A 21,794-nucleotide genomic window follows, 5' to 3' on the forward strand; every position below is an offset into this window, starting at 1 on the left:
ATCATTTCCAAGTGTAGAGCGCTTATCAGATAGTTCTAAGCTTTTGCCATTACTATCACCTTGAAGGCAATGTTGTATTTAACATCTAAAAAAAATATCAAGCAAGCCTGAAGATTTTATTTATAGAAGGAACAAGGGTCTAGAACATATATTATCGAAATATCTAGGCTTAGACAAAATTTTTCTGACTAAAATATTGAGTTAGCTGTTTAACAACACACTACTTATATGTAAGAAAAATTATCAAAAAATGTTCATCTGAAGCATTTCAAGACTTAAAAATGCTTCAAGATTGATTTATTAGCTAATGTCTCTCAGTCGGGTATTAGATTAATCAAAGTTACCTATAGCCTATTTCTCCGCTTTTTTATTTCCAATAAAGTTATTAAAAGGAATCCGATCAATAATACTTTATTTTTTGCCTTCATGGGTCTAAACAATCAGTTCATTGTGCAGATGCAGGAGAAAGACTCTTTCATTTCTTAAAAATTATCCAAAATCGCTGACCCCAGTGACAAATGAATGTAATCAGATTGACAAATATAAGTGATTATCGACCAAGGAAATTAGCTATGCCTGTATCAATTATAATTTTATTTTATGATTTTTAGCAAACCAATTTTTGAACACCTGGTTCAGATGTTGTATATTAACCACATCAATTTTAATCTGGATCAATTTGATTTATTAAATGTAGTAGCCTCTTCTATAGTGTTACTAAATTAACTAACTTTGAACCCTCTGAATTGTAGCTTTTAGCCTAAAAAATTGAACTAATCCTATGAGTCTCAACTTGAAGATTTGATTGGAATATTTTTGGTTAAAAACATGTCTACACTGTTTTATGGTTGACTATATTTATGTCGTTTATCAAAACTTCTCTTCTATTACACCAATTATTATTATCGAGATATCTTTCTGGACGATTCGAAATTTAAAATAGTAGATATCTTTACACAATTTTTTTTTCAAATTGAAGATTGCCTTTGATTTAATTTGAAACTGACAATTTTCCTTAGCTATTTTTAGGCATCTAAATATTAAATCTTATAATTAACTTTGATTCTTTATATATAAGTTTCAAAAATATATCGCATGTTTGAATAAATGTAAATAATAGTAGTGTTGTTAAATTAGCTAACTTTGATCATCTCTATTGTTGCTCTGTCAAGATTTTAGCCTAAATAATTGATAAGCCTCTTTCAACTCGAAGATTTGATTGGAATATTTTTGGATAAAAACACGGTTTAACCACACTTAATATTAATACCATTTTTTTAAGTCGAATTTTGTTGTTATCATTGTCTAAAATTATTCTCCCATAGTCTAACTTCTTTCGGCGGCATTTTATATTTTAAAAAATAACTTATAGATAAATATTAAATTAATTGAAAGTATTTTTCTCTTCTTCTATACTCACTTTATTCATTTATTTAAAAGCAGCATGGGGGCAGTTACTTTATCGATTAAAAAAAAATGTATTTTAAATAAAAAAAATTATTATAAAAAATATTGATTTTAATTATCTAAAATTAGTATTTCCGGTTTTAAACAATTATTTAGATACATTTAGTTGGGTCATATGTAACTCTAAACGCGTTACATTATTATTATCTAAGTGGATAATATTAAGGCTATTTTAGTTCGAATTTAGGATCACTAAATCTCTATTTGAGCCGTATTTTATCCAGAATAAAAATACGCAAAGTCTTAAGATTATTTAGATCATTGACGGCAACAAAAGTTTGAGCATCTATTAGCTAAACCTTCCGAGGCTTGAGCAATACTTTTCTGGCAAAAAAAATATCAAAGTTAGCATCGTCTCAAATAGAAACGATTATGCATCATTCTTACTAAAGATCCGAAGGAGAAATGATAATAATTAATTTAATTTATAGGAAAAAAAAACACACAAAATAAAATATATACATATATATATATTTTTTTTTTTTGAAAACCTTTGAAGTTTGGAATAGCAGTATTGTATTTGTATGTATGTAATCCTTTATTTTTTTTCTTAAATTATATAAATCAAAAGTATAACACTAACCCCAGTCTAGGGAACAAAAATGGTTAGAAAGAGAAAATATGTTATTTAGGAGCGAAAAAATCGATATAAATTCCTTTCGCTTCTTTCAACTCATGATCTTTTTTTCCCCCATAAATATATTTTTTTGTTTGTTTGTTTTTAATCTGTTAAGTGTCAAATGTTTTTTTTTAAAAAAAATAATAAAAAACAACTGTTGTTTTTTTGGGAGCGTATTAAGGTGTGAAATAAAAATGGAATTACATTTGGGAATTAGTTTCTATACGATTTAGTTTTTTTTTGTTTTTAATATAATCAACTGAAAATATATTTATACAATTATAATGGGTTAAAATATAAAAAAAAACTGATTATCGTAAAGGGCAAAAGTTGCAAGGCTAAGGGGGGCTAGAGTAGATCACTAATCGGTCTTCGGTTTAAACTGATACACGCGGATCGGACCGGACCAAGGTGTTTCTCAAATAAATGATCGGTCTAGACCGCTATATAAAATTAACTGAACCGGTTCGGAAATAGTCATTTGGCAACTTCCAAACAAGCAACGATTTACATTATACAGCTGATCTTTTTATTATTTATATATACAAATGAATCTTAATAACAAGTAATACGAAAATTACTCCTACATTGAATCCTCCTCAAATTCAAATAACTACACGTTTTCCTAAAATAGGGATAGAGGAGATTATATTAGTAATCACAGTTGCTGCTCAGTAGGATATTTGCCCTCAAGGGAGAACATACCCTAAAAAGGCTGTTATTATGAAGTCATCATCTATAAATGAAAGACATCTTGTGTATGGATCTATATCAATTGATTCCCAATCCTTACACTACCTTACTTGTTCCTATCCAAAAATGCTTTATATCAGATACCTGTAGAGGTACTATTTGTACCGCCAAACCCGGGTTATGTTTATAAAAAAATATCCGGCCGGCACGGATTTTGGTTCGGGTTTAGGATCCGGCCTGCAGGTCTCCGCTTTATATTATTACATACTTTAAAAAAAATGGAAAAATAAAATTATGCACATATATAATAAAAAACACAAAAAAACAACAATATCTTCCTGAAAAAAAGAAGATTATTCGTTACTTTTGAGGTATGATATAAATTGTTATTAATATATATGTTAGCGGCAACGTGTTATTTTTACAACTTCGAATCATTTATTTGAGCGCGTTTTTTTTTAAATTTTAAAATCGGATTTTTTTTCGAAAGTATGATCTATTCATGTTTGGAATATGACCTATCTTATGAATTTGGAAACAATTTTACCATTAACCTTTGAGTTCATTTAATAATTTATATTTTAAAAAAAATTATATGGAAAATCTAATATAAATTTTCACGGAGTAATTGTCTAAAATGGATTTCTTCCTTTCTCTTTTCCTTTAAAAATAGAAAAATCCCTTTATATTCTTCCAAGGGGGACGAATTAAGCCTGACAAATAATTAATAATTTATAAATAGGATAAAAGATAAAATAATTTATATTTTAAATAAATTACATAAATTATTAAAATTCATAATTCTTATATATTTAATGCCTTACTAAATAAATAGTATTAAATTAAAAAAAAATTTCTTATTATAAAGTAGTAGGTAGTAGTGTTAGTAAACATTAGGTGTGATTCAAATGTCTTGTTCTACTATTATAGCACGTAAATGTTCCATAGTTTTTCCGACTAATATAATAATCTATTAGAATAATTTATCAAATCAGATACAAAATTCCCCCTTCCCTATAAAATAATTTCATTTATTGAAATATTAATCTAAAAATAATTATATTTGTTCATTTTTCAATAACAAAATTAGGCTAATTTGTTTATTTAGATTTTTAAAAGCGCTACTAATTAATTTGAATTTGTTTTTTATCGCTTTGAAAAAAACGTCTTGTTTGGAAGTGGCCTTTTAATTATTTTTTTCCTATATTTTTAAATTCTTTTAATCATTCGATTATATATTTTTAAAAAAAGATATTTTAATGTTGACATACAAATGGGGAATAATATTTTATATTGCAAAATAAAGATGAACTAAGGAAAGAGAAGAAGGAATTCCTCTAGGAAAAGAAATATAAAATTCCTAGATTAACGAACTGGGGGGGGGGGTCCTTGGGAAATAGCCAATCCGTTCATAGGTCCGTCCGGATGTGAGTGTAAGACCGATCAAACTGGAGACCATTGGGTATTAACTTGAAACAAATTCGGTTTCCCTATTCGACTTTCTAGGAGTTTTTAAAATATATTCAATATTTCTATAAAAAAAGAAGACTGTAATAACTGTTGTGTTACCTTAGAAGGAATCGTATAATAATATGGTATGTTAAATTATAAAAATAGCTGTTGTAATTTCTAGTCGCAAAATATTTATGGGTAAGGATGAGCATTAACTATGACCGTTAAAGCCATGCGCACCTATTTTTTGTGTAATTCGCCTCTTCTTCGATTATAGTTTAACCTAGCTGGGTAATGAATAGGTTAAGACTGATTAGTACATTAGAACTCCTTTCAAATGTTAAGAGTCGTGGGTAAAAAAATGTATTTAGGACATATATTTATTCATCGGGCGACTCTGAGGATAGGGTAGTTATTAAAAAAATATTTAAATGTTTTGTTAATCTATAACTTTCTAAATAGTTCTAACAATAAATATTTTGTTCCATATTGGGAACTTGATTTTTTTATATAGTGTATTATCAAATGGGTTATTCAAAAATGAATACAAATGATGAATTGCTTCGTATTTAGATTCTTTTGAGTTGAATGAAATGGAAGGAAATATAATGAAATGAAATGGAAGAAAATAAGAATGAGATGAAATGGATTGAAGAATAATTTACTATTTATTAACCAATCTAATATGAATAATTCATTATTTGATTAGAAATTCTTTTTCTAAATAGGACCCTAATGCCAGTGACATGGGCATGGGTGAGGGGTGTTCAAACCCTCCTCCCCTACCCTCAACCCCCCCCCCCCCTCACCCATGAAATTTTTATAATAAATGCCCATATTTAAAATAAAACAACTTATTTTTATGTTTTTTAATTTTTTTAAAATTATTTTTTTAAAAAAAATAAAATTTTTAAATTATTTTTTTTGCATTGCATACCTAGTTTGTCATATTCCATTTTTATAAAAAAAAATGTATATTTTGTCAACATGATATAAAAAAAACAAATACAAGAAGAGGGAGCAGCTGTTTATTCGAAAACGTATCATGATACATTGACTCAAAGAATATCATGACACATGGACTCAAAGAATCAAAAAAAAAATAAAACTAAAAAAGATTTTGTCCGAGTAGATTCTTTGAAAGACCAGATTCGGTGAAAAGGATTTGCAGGCTATCATTTTATGCCACAATTTTTAATATCATTGGGCTCGGTACTATCCCCCTTCCTATGTAAGCGAGAAATTATTTGTCTATGTAGTATCTTAAACCATACATCTAATCCTTACTTATATTATAGCGGGATATATTTGACCGGAAATAGATAATAATGTTTTTGTTCTTGAAAATGGATTTTTTGATTTCAAGTTCCATGTTTTTTTTTACACTTAGGATTATGTCAGAAATTTATGGTGGCATAAAATTATATTTTGGGTTTTATTTTACTTGTGTATCTATCTGTATACTAACAAATGGTTCGTATTAGATAATAACAGATAATAAATCTTATAACGGCGGGGGGGGGTGTAATTAGTGTTCCTTTAATTTGATAAGGGGGAGGGGTTAATCAGTTTGCCTATAATTTGATGAGGTGTAAATGTTTTTGAGCAGATAATTTAAATGATATTCATAACTTACGAACTAGGTAAAAATTACTCAGAACACATTTGTTAATTAATGGTCTCGCAAAGCTAAGTCCGGCCCGTTTTGGACCGGTTTTTTTACACAAGTTGTCCCGCTGGGCTCGAAATTTTTTTTAAGCCAGGTCTTAACCGTTAGAGTTTCAGTTACCGAACAGTTAAAGTTTTTACGAAAAGAATCCATCCTGCCACGGTATATTTTGTTTGTGCAAATGTTTCCAGCCATCATATTTTTAAATAACCATATCTAATTTTTTTTTCCCCAGTGTCAAATTAGGACTCTTATAATCTCTCCATCTCTTCAACAAAGCTTCATAAATCAAATTGTATCCTTGTATCTTTTATTGCGCTCGCTTTTATAATTGTTGTCATAATCGTGACTAAATTGTTTTTTTTAATGTTTTTTTTTTGTAGATTTATTTAAGCTAGACGACTCCCTTAAAATACATAGAAAATAAGTATATCATAATTTATAATCAAAAAAATGATTAGCTTAAAATTTTGTCCGGACTGGCCTATCAACATTTTTATCGAAAAATTAAAAATTTTGCATAGCTCCGCCTTATATTTTATGTATAAAATTGCCCGACCCTGTTCGCCTGGAAAAATTTTAAGCGTGAATTGACCGGTCTGCAGGTTCCTTTTTAAAAAAAATATTATAGATTCTCGGGTCGTGCCTTTGGAATGGGCAGGGTAAGTTGCGGATATTTAACTGCACGCGTTTTTTGAAGAAGTAATTAAGTTTATTGTTTCGTGTTTATAGGTATAAAATAAATTTCTGAACATAATTTTTAAATGAATATCTATTTTGAAGATGTTAATCTTTTCATATAATATCTCTAAAAACTAATAATTTTTTTTTTGTTAAAAGGCACAATCCTAGCATCGTGAGAGAACCTGGCCTGCTTTATCTATTTAAGAGACAACTAGCTTTTAGTTCAACCATCGAAGATATTCTGACCTGCTATCCATGTTATCTGTTTCTTACCAGATCTTCCTAGCCATCATGATCTACAATTGTCAGTGTCTGCCCACTAATTTATGTAACAGCTGTTAATTTAGTTAAACAGATACTTTGACGCCACTCTTACTCAGGTCTCATCATATATTTAATTATTTTTTAAAGGTAAACATTTGCGTTACAAATTTTTAATTAAAAAAATAATAATTCTTATGACATATAACGACAAAAATTATACTGAATAATGAATATTGCGTTTAAAAATGATTACGATACAAAATACATATACATTTAACTTAAAAGAAACAAACAATTTTATGTTCGGGTAATTATGTTTCTTAGTCTATAATTTTATATAGCTTTTTACTTCATTATTTTTATAAATTTTATCGTTTCTTATTCTCCTACCTAGTGTAGTTAAACGCAATACTTCATCCAGAAAAATATTATTCAAGCCTGAAGATTATGCTCATAGAAAGAAAATCGAAATCTTGAGAATTAGGCAATATTTTTCTATCTTAAATATTTAGTTAGTCTTTTTTAAAAATCCAAAATGAGCGGTTTCACAACATTACTCCTACATTTTATTTTATTCGATCTTAATAATCTATGTTTTATTATTTCTTTGACTGAAATTAATTTTACCGTTTTTTTAAAAAAATTCTCATGCTATATTTAATAAATTTTTAAATATTTTTTTTAAAGAAAAATTAGATTATACGTCTTATTCAACTACAATACACATATATTTATATACTAAATATGTGTCTATTCAGTTATTCACTACAAATATAATTTTCTGTATTTTACTTCAAGATATTTTTAAAAAAAATAATAAACTCCTGTATATTATTTTTCATAAATAAAAACAAATTTTTTTATTCTAAAAAATAAAATAATTATAGAAATGAATGCGTTTGGCACTTCTGCTAAAGAGTTCCATAGAAAAGACAAATTAACGAGTATGTTTCTGGCGTTGGGGCCCTAAGTAAAGTTACCTAATAAAAAAAACTGGGGAATATTAATCTCCGTCGAAACATAGGGAGAAAAGAAGGGTGGATCCCATCTTCGTTCAAGGACTAGATACTTAGAATCGTAAAAATTACATTTCCATTCTTATGAAACAGTAATTATACAATAATTTAATAAATATAAAAGACCAATAGTGCTAAAAAAATATAATAAAGCAATACATTTTTTTAAATCATGCGTGCTGGCTGGATGAATGGCTTAGATTTGAAATATATTTTGTGTAAATTCGAAAATTAGCGACATATGTTTGTCAAAGAACGAAACGCCGATTTTATAATGTTTTTTAAATCTGGATCAAAAATGATGTTGATGTAAACTTCTAGGAAACCGTAGAAATATCTTAAAGTCAAAATGATCAAATAAGGGCCCCTTTCAGAAGGTTTCAGAAGCTTGATTGTTACGAAATTCCTAATAACCAAGGAATAAATGACGAAAGGTAAAGTCGACACGATTAAACACACATTTTGGGCTACTATTAATTTGTGAAACTTGTTACTATTGTTGTTGTTCCTTTTAGGGATCACGATCCGTTCACCAGGATTTGGATGCCTGAATAAATTTCGAGCGTGACATTGCGATTCCGCATACTGATTGGCGTATTCGCCGTTTCCGTTCGACAATTCGGGCTGAGACGCGATTCTCTTTTTTTTACTTTTAATAGCTCTATACAATTCTAAATTGCCTATGAGCGTTAACGCTAGAGGCGTAACGTACATGAAGTAGAGTATGAAGGTATCGTAGGGGTAATTCCAGGGCTTATCAACCCCTTTAGAATAATATATCGTGACATTATACGAGGAGACGTTAGGATTGATTCCTAACACAGAAATTTCTTTGATCATCTTTAAGAACTTGATCTTGTAAATATAGGGTATGCAGGAGAGAAAATTGACGAAAGTATACGTGGATATCAAGATTAAAATATATATCTTAGCGGTCAGTTTCTTATATAGGAAAGGCTTTCTGATAGCCACAAGTCTATCGGCAACGATTATCACGTTCATCCAATTAACGTTAAATCGTGTGAACTCCGACATCAAAAATGTTTTGGATATCAAAGCGGCTATATAGTAATTGGTCAACATGTCACCTTTCATGTAAGTCGCGACGGGCCAAAATAAGTGGCATATACATGACATTATATCGTTGATGATGAGGTAATATATGTAGGTGTAAAAATGGTTGTGCCTTTTGAGTTTGAATGCGCATAAAAAGAAAATAGAGTTCCCAATTAGTCCCAGAACAATCGCTAGCAAGTTGACGCCGACAAACATTTTGGAATATATGGATGATCGCATGTAAGTTGAAAATTCTGTGAATTCTTCCATTTCTTGTGCCATAGCTAAGAAAGTTTATATATATATATATATATTATATTATATTTTTGCGTGAATAAAGATGAAGAATTGTATAATAGTAATATAATTTGACAAATCTAATATTTTGTGGCATAAATTGATTATATAAAAAAAAAAATTTATAATATAAAAAATTATATCACATCACAGCATGCTTGAAAAGAAACATCTCATTTTGATTGCATCATAGAAAATTCGATCATTGGCTCTAATTCAATTTTTAATCAATATATATATATATCTTCTTACAGAAAGAAAGAAAGAAAGAAAGTAAGTAAGTTAGTAAAAACTTTCTTTCGTTATATATAAATTTGATTAATTAAGTTTTTCATTTTTTTTTTTTTAAATTTAAAATTATGAGGTAGTACCATGTCCCTAGTTCAACGAAATCCGCTACGAAATTTTCGCGTCGAATAAGGAATTGATATTATCAAATGTGCGCGTGTTCTAAGATAGAGGCCTTGCAAAACCTGAGACCGTCGAAAATGTCATGAGTAAACATAAACCCCGGCGCGTGGCCCGAAGATATTAACGATATATTTACCCGACACTTTTTCGCCCGATTGAATAATACAATTATAAAATTTAAAAAAATGTATTCTAAATAAATGAGAAAAATTTGTAACATATTTTTTAGGAGGTGAGAAATATTTATATTAGTCATTTTTATATCGTAAAATAGGATTGGGTGCGTCACTAGACTTCACAATCTCGGGAGAGGGGGGGGGGGCTTAAAATATAATTTTTTTTTGAAAAATGAATTTTAATAGTTTTTTTGGAAAAAGCTTAAATGCTGACAATATCCAAAATTACGGGCTAAGATTATCTTTTTGTAGCTAACATTATCCAAAATTACCTCATTTTTAGGCTAACATTACATAAAATTGCCTTTTTTTTAGCTAACATTATCCAAAATTATTTCTTTTTTAGGCTAACATTACATAAAATTAACCTTTTTAGCTAAAATATTACCTCTTTTTTTAAGCTAACATCAAAATTATCTCTTTTTTTAGGCTAACATTACCCAAAATTATTTCTTTTTTCAGGCTAAAATTACCTTTAAGCTAACATTATCCAAAATTACCTCATTTTTAGGCTAAGAGATATCCAAAATTACCTCATTTTTAAGCTAACATTATCCAATATTATCTCTTTTTTAGGCTAACATAACCTAAAATTACCTGTTTTTAGTGGTATAAAACAAAAAATTCAAAATAAAGTACGCTTAAATTTTTTTAGGGGACTCTAGCCCTTGGGCCCCACTAGCGATGCCACTGAATAGAATATTCTAAGAGTTTTACTAAATGATTTACATTCATTGCATAATTACAAAATTCCAGGGTCGGTAAATAGCCCTTTATATTTATTTTTAAATTTATGGTAATCCACAGCCACACATAAAGGGATTACTATCCTATTAAAAGGAAATTTACCTTATAACAGCTGATCTATTCGATTTTCTATTCGTTCCATATATGATCACATGATCTATTAGAATTTATATATGTTATTACTATAAAAATGATTAAATCTTATTGAATATTTTTTTTTTGATTACTATATATATATATATATCTTAACCTTAACTCATCTTTTCAGAACTTCTAATATTCCCTGAGTTTGATCGGTATGCCAGGAGTGATTTTATGACAGAGTTAGGTGAACGCCTGTTGTTGGCTAGAATTTTTGTTCAAAGTTTTAAATGCCAAATTTTACAATTTTTCGAATTGATGTAAGTAATCACTTTTTTATATATTTATCTCAGCTGATTGATGATCCTTAGACGAAGAAAAAATTATTTGAAAACGAAATTCGCTCCCCTGGCAAAAATAAAAATATTATATGTCTCTACCTTTTAACAATGATTCAAAGAGAAAAAACGAATTTTATTGGCTAGTACGTTCACTTAAAAGAATTTATTCGCTAACGCGCTCACTTTGAAAATAATTTGTTTACGCGCGTTTCACTTTTAAAAACGCGTCATATTTTTACGACACTATTAAACACCAATAACTTAGTGAAGAAGAATAAATATGTTACAGATAGGACTTTATTAAATTAACTTCATGTTCATGTTGTAATTTATTTAAAACGACTCCTAATTGATGTATTTCTTATTTTATCCTCAAAGCCTAAAAATAAATCTAGCCATTTACATGAAAAACAAGTAAATTAATTACCATTTATACACTTAAAACGCTTTTGTTTTGCAACACTATTAAAATATATTTCAGAAACAACTTCATTAAATTTACTTCACGTTCATGCTGTTCTTTATTTAAAACGACTTCTAATAGATGTATAATTTTTCTTTTATCCTCTTTATAAATTTAAGGCCTAAAAAAATTTACCCATAAAACATAAAAGGGTAAAATTAAAAATGATTTAAATTTTATTATATTTATTTTCCTTCTAAATTTTCTATCTAGAAAGAGTGTTTTTTTTTACTTAAAAGGACTCACCGGGATATAATTTATTAGTAAAAATGTGTTAAAATTTTTAAATTTAAAAAAAATAAATAAAATTGATTGAATTATTACGTTATAAAATACGTATTAGCAAGCGAAATGTAATGGCATTATTCACTATAAAAAAATCGATAATTTATGACCGCCATACGATAGAGAATCTTAAAACGAATAGTTGACTCGAAATAATGGTTAACAACGCGTCAACGAGATATAGATATCAGAGTTGAAGATACTTTTGAAATGGATCTAGATACAGATACATCGTCTAAAATAATATCTAAATACAGATATTTTAATCAAAAATCTATCTAGATACGGATACCACATTTTTATATCTAGATTCTTTTACAACCCTGATAGATATATACTTAACCGATGTCCATATTTATTAAAATACAATATAAGCCTTATATTTATAATAGTACTGTTAAATTACCTAAACTTTGACCATCTCTATTGTGTCTTAGGTCAAGCTTTTAAACTAAAAAAAATTGAAATAAACTTCTAAGTTGAGCCTCAGAAGATTGATTAGACTTTACTTCTGAATAAAAATATGGATACGCTGTCTTATAGTTTGGTTAAAGATAGGTAGTTATACAACACATAGTGGACACTAATCTTAATACAGGGCCGCTTTAACAACACTACTTGGAACCTCCTTCCTTTAATCATAGTATGTAAAAAAAATATATACTTAATATTCTATTTATAATAAATAATATATGTATCTAATTTATAAATACATGTATAGTTGAATGAGTAGATAGTATTATATATATATATATATGAAAGAAAGAAAGAAAGAAAGAAAGAAAGAAAGAAAGAAAGAAAGAAAGAAAGAAAGAAAGAAAGAAAGAAAGAAAGAAAGAAAGAAAGAAAGAAAGAAAGAAAGAAAGAAAGAAAGAAAGAAAGAAAGAAAGAAAGAAAGAAAGAAAGAAAGAAAGAAAGAAAGAAAGAAAGAAAGAAAGAAAGAAAGAAAGAAAGAAAGAAAGAAAGAAAGAAAGAAAGAAAGAAAGAAAGAAAGAAAGAAAGAAAGAAAGAAAGAAAGAAAGAAAGAAAGAAAGAAAGAGAAAGAAAGTATATATTGTTTTTTTTCGGAAATGTGTTATTTTTTCAACTTTGAATCATTTTTTGAGCACGTTTTTTAAAAAATTTTTTTTTAGAATAATCTAATTTAACCGGCAATGCATGCCGCCATGTTTTGGAATACCTAACCCTAGATATTTCAGACAATTCTTGCCGTGAGCACCTTTAAACTCAATAAAATTTTATATTAAATTTTTACATATATTATTTTTTTTTACATAGATTGTAAATGATTCAAACAAAGGTTTAGGAGCAAAATTGTTTACGATTCCTAAGATAGGTATTCCCAAAAATGATAGAATATTTTCAGTTAAAAATCTGATTTTAAAATTTAATAATACGGGCTCAAAAAATGATTTAAAGTTGTAAAAAATAACACATTACGGTAATATACACATTAACGTCCAATATATATATACAGGGTTTCCCATTCAAAAAAGGAAAAGTCCCAATCAAAAAAGGAAAAGTTTCAATCATAAAAGGAAAACTCTTAAATAAAAAGGAAAATTCTCCAAAAGAAGGGAAAAAGTCTGATCAATAAAGGAAAAGTGTCAATCAAAAAAGGAAAAGTGTCAAACAAAAAAGGAAAAGTGTCAAAAGGAAAGGAAAAGTGTCAATCAAAAAAGAAAAATTCCCATTCAAAATAGGAAAAATCGTAATTTTTTTATATTATTTGTCAATTTTTCTTAAATTTTTATTTATTTTTGTTATTCCTTCTTACTTTATTTCTAAATTTATGCGATTTCTTTCGTTTTTTTTTCTTACTGATCTTTTCTCAATTTATTTCTAACTTTTTGCGATTTTCTTTACTTTTATTTTTCTTACTACATCTTCTCAATTTATTATATTCTTTTTATGATTTTTCATTGTAATCTTTTACATACAAACCTTTACAATCTCTTTAAGTCATTTTTAATCTTTATTTTTTTGAGCATTTCTCAATTTTTTTTATTCTCATTTTTGATAATTTAAAAAATAAGAATTTAAAAATGATTATATTTTATTAATTTACATATCGTTTGGTATTACAGTTCAAACTTATTTAATTTTAAAAAGGTACATTATAATTTAATTTAATTTAGCAATTGTAATTATATAGTCCGCCCAAAATATTAAATATAATTTTAAAAAATAATTATCAAAAATGAGAAGAAAAAAATTGAAACAGCTATTCGAGCCATACTTTTTTATAATTCAATAATAAAATAATCATATCTCTAGAGGGAATTCCTTAGACCCAGCACTCTTTTGCATCGGGATCCACAAGATAATCCAAGAAATTAAATCTAAATCTAACCTTACCTTAAATTCCTGTTCGGGCAACCTCTCCTCATTTATGTCCATCCCCCTTATCATTGAGAATCTCTCTCATATAACAGGACTATTTCTCAACCTTCCCAAATGTGAAATTTGCTTCCTAAATCCCACTTCTATCCCTTCAGGGCATAACACGTCAACAGAGACGAAATGACACACCTCGGATCACCCATAGGAGGTGAAAAGGCCATCGATACATTTTTAAACAAATCCCTTGACAATTTATCCAAATTAAATACATTATTTAATTACCTCCCAGCCCATCAATATTTTTTTTTAATAAAAAATTATTTCAACATACCAAAAATCCTTTACGCCCTGAAATCCTCTCCGATCTTTAAATGCCGCGACTTGCTCATTTCTCATGAAACCCAAATTAAGGGTCTTCTTGAAAGCATTAAACCTTAAATTTTCCAATTCATCTTGGCTTCATGCCACCCTTCCCAGCAAGTCTGGTGGTATTGGTATCCGATCCCCGATACAACTTTCCCTCTCAGCCTTTATCTCATCTCGTCTTGCTGCACAACCTATCATCGATAATGGATCCACTCCTTGAGATACTGACCACTTGCCACCTTTTGGGACAGCAACTGCTCACCCACCCTCTGTCGTCCTGTTTCCAGCATTCAGAAAGACTGGGATGCCCTTCTGATCGCCCGTTCCGTTGAATACCTTATTTCGAACAGGCCCTTTGATGACAATCCGAATAATATAGTATTATATGCAAGCTCAGGTTACGAATGGCTGGAAGCTATCCCCAGTTCCAATCTTGGCCTCCTCTTGACCGGCGAGCAGCTACGCATTTCCATAGTCCGCCTTGACTATAATGCCGTGGTTCCCTCAATTTGCATCGACTGTGGCCATCCCATCGAAAGCTTACCATTCCTTGCACTGCAAATTCTCCCATGGACGACAACCGGGTCATAAATCTATTATCAACATCCTCCTAGCTGCTCTTAAAAAAGTTAATATTCCATCCACCCTCGAACCACGCCTCTCAAACGAAAACGCCATACGCCCCGGTGGCATATCTCTCATTCCCTGGACCAATGGTCTCCCACTAGCTTGGGACTATACCTGTGTCGATTTTGCCGCCAAGTCCAACCTCTCATTTTCTGCCATCGAAAAGGCCGAAATCCTAAAAAAAGTATGCTCGCCTCACTAATACTGTGGTTATCCCATTCGTTACCAATACCCTAGGCATGTTCGGAAGTGATGATCTCAATTTCATCAAAACTTTAGGAAAAAAATGAGGCAGATCTTAAGGAATCCCAATGAAGGATTTTACCTTCAACAGATTTTTTTAAACATTCATTCTTCTCTAGGGTAATTTTTACCCTTTTTATAAATTTTATTTTTTTTAATCTCATTTCTCTTTTATACATACATTATTTTTTAATTCATTTTTAATATGTTATTTGTTTTTTAATATATATTTGTAATTATAATTTGTAAATAAAAATTTGTTTTTTTCTTAAATAAAATATAATATAAGGCATATAAAAAAAATATATATATAATACATTACAGTAGAGTTGTTAAAAGATACTTTTAAATGGATCTAGATACAGATACATAGTCTCAAAAGTTATCTAGATACAGATACAGCGTCTAAAAAATTATCAAGATACAGATACAATTTTTAAATGTATCTGTATACAGATACATTTTTTATTATGCGCTTATAGGTTTGCATAAACCTAAATTAATATTATATTGTGAAAATTTATAAAATGAGCTAAAAAAATTTATTGACGCGATATAACATTTATCAGAATATAACTAAAATAATGATTTTAATATAATATATGAAAATATATGATTAAATAATTATAAATAATTATTAGATTTCAGTAATAAAATATTTTCAAAATTTTGATCATTTAGGCATCCTCGTTTATCTGTAAAGACATTCTTAGCAACAATAAATAGTCTTTCCACAGGGGCGCTTGAAGGAATTTTAGTGTTATATTTAATAAATAACAATTTTATATCAGGGTATTCCTTAAAAATGCTAAAATCTCTACATTCATTTTTGAAAAAATTATTTAAAATTTGTTGATTATCAAAATATAAATCCTTATTAGAAATTATATCTGCTGTAGGGTACTGAAAAAAATCTGAAATTAAATTATTTGTTTTTTTTGTCAGGTTATTTGCTTGCAGTCAGTTGATGACTTTGATAATTCACCAGCTAATCTTTGTATCAACTGTTTTCTTTTATTAAGATTTTCTTCCATTTGCAACCATGTCCAATCAAGTTTAAAAATAGGGTGGAGCATGGTTGCTATAATATTATCATCTTCAAATAAGGTCACAATAAACCTAGAATTATTAAATATTTTTAATTTATTATATTAATTTACCTATCCTCAATCCCTTTAAGTTAGGCATCTAAGAGTGGTAAACAGAATCTCAGGTTCATTTCTTTAAAATTCTTTAATTTGATAATAAGTTGTTGTGAAATAGTTGCACGGTAATAAGCTGTGTACATATACTTATATCCCTGCATATCAAGGGAATTAGCTATTGGCTTCATTAGCTAATTTTATATAATGCTATATATATAAATATTATTTATAACTTACTAAACAATATTCATGAATAAAATCACATTCATTAGGTAAAAACCTAGGTAGTTTTATTCCATCACATATCTTGTCCACATTGTCAGATTTAGCTTTTATAATTTGTGACATTAATTGTATAGCATTATAGGTGGAGTTCCATCTAGTTATATTAGGACATATAAAATAACGACCAATATATTCCTTAATTATCTCAGATGAAATAGGAGACTTATTTTGCCTATTACATATATTTTGGCATTTATGTAGTGTTGTGCTATATATCTAATGAAGAAAATATTACTTATTTAATTAAAATTAGTTTTACCCTCTGATATTGTTTACACTGCATGGCTCTATTGGCATCTGCAGTGGCTATAAGATTCAATGTGTGACTGGCAGGCACAACATTGGTGATGAGTTAAACTTAATGATTCTGATAATTCAGAATCCTGTGCAGTATTATAAAGATTTGATATAGAAATTGGCACAACTGCTTCATCTTCCAGATCATCAATTGATTCACTTGTATTATTTTCAATTGGCTTGAAAACTCTTTAATAAATTAAGTAATCAATCATATATTATGTTTATATTTATTTATAATAAAATAAACCTAAAAAATTTTATAAAATTTTTGGCATTATCTGTAATGGTCTTTGAAATTTTATTTTGAATGCAATAATCCTTAGCTATATCTTGTAAATTTTTTGCTATTTTATCATATGTATGACTAACAGTCATTCTTTTACAAGCCAACGCTATATTTTTTCTTTCCAAACTTATTGGATTTATATAGTGAGCGGTTACTCCTATGTATGAACTAAAAATTAAAATTTCTTAAAATTGCTGAAATAATTTATTCATAATTAATTATTATACAAATTTAAATGTTAGCTATACCGGCGATAGGCACTCCAACAATCTGCTGTTGTGCATATTAATGATGGTTCTATAAGACTTTTAATTATTTTTTTTCTTTTCATTTTCCCATCTTTGGGAAATTCTACTAACAACTGTCTGTCGGCAAATTATTTTTTTGTGTGGAGCCAAAGTGTTGATCATTTTTTTAAAAGAAGGATTTTCAACAATTGAAAATGGCTGCATGCCATCTATAATAAAAGCAATAATTAAATCATAGTGCCTTGAGTTAAAGTCAAAGGACTTTTGGCAAAAATATTATTGGAAGATGAGCCTTGTCCAATATTTTCTTTAGTAGTTTTATTTTCCTTCCCCTTTTTTATTTTTGTTAACAAGGTTGGATGTTTTATCTTAAATTTTAATTAGAATTTAAATATATAATATCTATACCCTTATGTGCTTCACGATATTGCACGTTGAAGTCATACTGACGGATATTTTTGTATTTTTAGGTAGACACGGCAAACATTTTACCATCAGAGAATTGTTTTCTTTGTTTTGAGTTATTATTTTAAAATATGCTCTATAAATTGGCCATGGTAAAGCAATAGAACTTGTTGTTGCTTCCTTTTCTTCATCGATATAGATCTAAATAAATATATAAACTTAAAAATTTAGTTATAAAATAAAATTTACCATTTCCATATTGTAATATTAAAATTTGTATGGTTTATTGATAAACTCGGACATAATATTTAAATTAATGAATATTTATATATAAGTTTTAATATTTTATGTATATATAATTCTTTATTATAGTATTAATAAATATTAATATATAATATATATAGTATCTTAAAAAGTATCTAAAAACAGATACAGATACCTTTTTAAAAAATCTATCTAGATACAGATAATACATTTATAGTATCTAGATACTTGTATCTAGATACTTTAACAACTCTGCATTACAGTATATATATTTTTTGTATTTTTTTATATAGCTTATACCTTTTAATTGTGAAATTGCAAACGTTTTTAAAAACGAGATAAAATATTTAGCTCATTATAAAAAATAAAATAAAATATTTTTTTAAAAAAAATTGTAAACAATATTTAAACTTATGTACCTTTTAATTTTTCTATGTCTTGCAGGATTGCTTTAATAAATGGCGCTCAAAATTCACGGAATTATTTGGGAGTGAGATGTCCCAAAGAGCTGTAGCAACAGGTTACATAACATATAAAATCTTTAGTTTCGCGGGGATTCATAATCTCTTGATTTTAAATCCTTTTACCGAGGGCTATTTCAAAAATTTTTAAAATCCCAATTTAACCGGAAATGTATTCTACGCATGCGTAGAGTATTCACCCTGTAAATTTTAAGCCAAAAACATTAAATTAGCATAAATTTAGAAGTGGTTCTAAAGTTCATGGCTAAAATTGGCTGAAATTTATAGGGTTAAAATACTCTAAACATGCTAGAAATATATTTCCGTTTAAATCGGATGTATCCGAATCCCCATACGACAAATATATATATATACATATCGTGTTTTTTTTAAAATTAACCACTAAACCATACAATATCTAGGATGGACGACTTTTCCTTACCTGAAGATCTCTGCAATTCGGATTTATCATCAGATTACTTCGAATCGGTTATTCTCCCTTAAATAAGACTATTAATTTGGCGGAGTTATAACCGGTTTAAATCAGATATCTTCCCATTTATTCTCTTAAAAAATGGCGGCACAGTTTCGAGGACCGCCCATGTTTTATTCCCCAGTTGAGGAAATGCTTGAGTTGGGAGACACTTTTACAAAAATGCAGATTTTGTACTCTTAATCTTTTTTCACTCGGTTTAAAAAAAAATGTTTTGTATTGGAGCCGGGGCAGGTTGAATCATCTTCACCTGAAGAAAATATTTGCAATTGACAATTAATATTCTTTAATAACATAAATTTATAATATCCGAGAATAAGAATGTAATTAACATATCTTGATTGGTTTAATAAAGGATTAGAGGATTAACGATCTTGAATAAAAATTTAAAATAAAAATAGAAGGAATTTGGTGGTTGATCTGGCTGGCTTAAAAAAACTCGGCTTAAATTATTAAATTAAATTTAAAAAAATAAATAAAAAATAATTTTATAATTACGATAAAATATGGATTTTTCTATATTTTTTTAAGAAAAATTTTTTAAGTAAAAGAAGTATTTTTGCGTACGAATGGCGTTTCTTTTCTAGAAAAAAAATGTAACTCCGTTAGTAACGACGTTACTTTTAAGATTACTTTACAGAACTTATTTCAAATCGTAAACATCTTGTCACACCATTAGGTAAATACTGTCTATAGAAATTATATATTAAATTTTCCGACGCCTAATATTTAACGTCTCATATTTTATATTAAAAAAATTAAACTTATCCTATCTAATCTATCTAAATATATATACACTAAAGTAAGATGCTAATTTTTGATCGATTGTCAAATTTGATTTCTCTCAGTTTCCTTTACCCGTCAATCAAACACGAGATTTAAGTTGCGAATTATTTACATTATTAGTAAATAATTTTGCTTCTCTCTTTTCATTAATACAGGAAATTGAATTATTTTTTTCACGCATTCACGAAATTTTTAAAACATAAGAGCATACAAGTAAATTATAATAATAATTATAATATAAAAGTTACATAATTAGTAATAACGTCAATCTTTACCAGTTTCGATCTACGCATTTATTATTTACAAAGTTTTATGCGAGCCGGTTTATATATTTGCGGAATAACGGATCGAGCGGGTAAAAAAGTAGGTAGTCATATTTATAAAAGCCAATCAAACTCACGAGTAAATCCTCCGGGAGCGACTCGAGTAACACGCTTTCGTGATCGGAATAATCGCGCGAAATTGTCTTACTCCTAAACATATCGATCAAGGTACGCGAATGAGCATCACCGAGATTAAAAGGAAAATATTGTTTAAACGGATTGTAATTCAGGGTGTCCCATCCCGTTAACCCCAGTATTTTCTTCACATCCTGCACCAGCGATTCTTGTTTTCCGATAAAGTCCAATCCACGGCTGCACGGAGCGCAAATATCCGAATAGGGTCTCCAATGTTCGTTCACGAGGTACTCCCTCAAGCTTTCGTTCCTCAAGTAACGAATATTTAAAAGGAACTTGACGAATTTCAAGAAAGTGACGTTTTCATTATTATTATTATTATTAGACTGCTCTCCCGTTTTAAATACCGCGTCAAAATTCTGGCCACCTATTTCGCTCGAATTGCTTGAAGCTAGCAATTCTATGTAATTACGATAACGTGATATAAAATACTCGTTCTTCCATTCGAACTTGCTTCTGTAGGCCGACATTAGTCTGCTTATTGGATTTCTCACGAACATAAATTTTAGGTATTTTCTAGCTTCATAGTTATCATCACTCATGACGAGATTCGATAATATTTTAAACTCAAATCCTTCCACGTAGTGTCCTAAAGAATCATTGGGAATCATAGAAGATTCGAGTAACGTTTTGTAGGATAAATTATTGGAAACCATAAAGAAGCTCTTCCAAGAAGTCGAGGAAGCCTTAGGCACGTAACAATATATTACCCCCCTGGCCTCGTCTACAATTTTATGGGATAGAGCGTAATCATTCATCACCGAGTACAAAGGTGATATCGCTGAACAGACGTGTTTGAGCCAGCCTATTCGAGCTATACCCAACGTTTCTTCGCTTAAATTAAGAAGGCTTCCATCGGGGTTGTATCCCGATACGTTATATTTGGTTTTAAGATACTCGAAATATTGTAACTTTTTAAAATGAGATCGATATTTTTTTAAAAAAATAAATAAATATATTATTTACCTCGGAATTCGGGATATTCGACGAATAATCATACGGGTTCAATTTCCGCAAACATTTTATTAAATCTATTTTTTTTTTAAAAAAAAATAGGAAAAGAACTAAAAATTAATTTCCATAGATTTTTTTTTTAAAAAAAGAAAAAATTATAAATTTTTTATAAAATTGAAATGTTGAATTGTCCTAAAATTTATCGATATTTTTTTTATTGATTAGAAAAAAAAATAAAAATAAATAATATTAAATAATTTGTCAAATTTAAGTCTTGTTAAACGGCTTGTTTTAAGCCGATTTTTTTAAAAAAAGAAAAGACTAACTCAGTATTTCGTCCAGAGAAAATATTACGCGAGCCTGACGATAACGAAGGTCCTAGGTATATATTATCGAAATCTTGAGGCAT

The 21,794-nt window shown here is 28.5% G+C and overlaps 1 protein-coding gene across 1 annotated transcript; it reads right to left on the reverse strand.

Annotated features, from left to right (window-relative positions):
- Window positions 1–20,241: 20,241 nt before the first annotated feature.
- LOC135922649 (carbohydrate sulfotransferase 11-like) lies at window positions 20,242–21,794 on the reverse strand. The gene is made up of 3 exons (XM_065457073.1): window positions 21,740–21,794; window positions 21,398–21,495; window positions 20,242–21,342 (listed from the first exon to the last, which is right to left on the reverse strand). Exons 1-3 carry the CDS (start codon window positions 21,792–21,794, stop codon window positions 20,284–20,286), a joined length of 1,212 nt encoding a protein of 403 aa, XP_065313145.1. The 3' UTR covers window positions 20,242–20,283.

Source organism: Gordionus sp. m RMFG-2023, chromosome 1 (genome assembly GCF_954871325.1).
Source record: "Gordionus sp. m RMFG-2023 chromosome 1, tfGorSpeb1-WG-v2, whole genome shotgun sequence".
In the NCBI taxonomy this organism is placed as follows: domain Eukaryota; kingdom Metazoa; phylum Nematomorpha; class Gordioida; order Chordodea; family Parachordodidae; genus Gordionus; species Gordionus sp. m RMFG-2023.

Bases quoted from the DNA above. Each gene is read 5' to 3' on its own strand.
- LOC135922649 (XM_065457073.1), bottom strand. From the start codon at position 21,794: ATGCCTCAAGATTTCGATAATATATACCTAGGACCTTCGTTATCGTCA. The intron at 21,496-21,739 runs GTAATATTTTCT...ATTAATTTTTAG, and splicing joins TTCGTTATCGTCAGGCTCGC to TTCTTTTCCTATTTTTTTTT. The intron at 21,343-21,397 runs GTAAATAATATA...CATTTTAAAAAG, and splicing joins CGAATATCCCGAATTCCGAG to TTACAATATTTCGAGTATCT.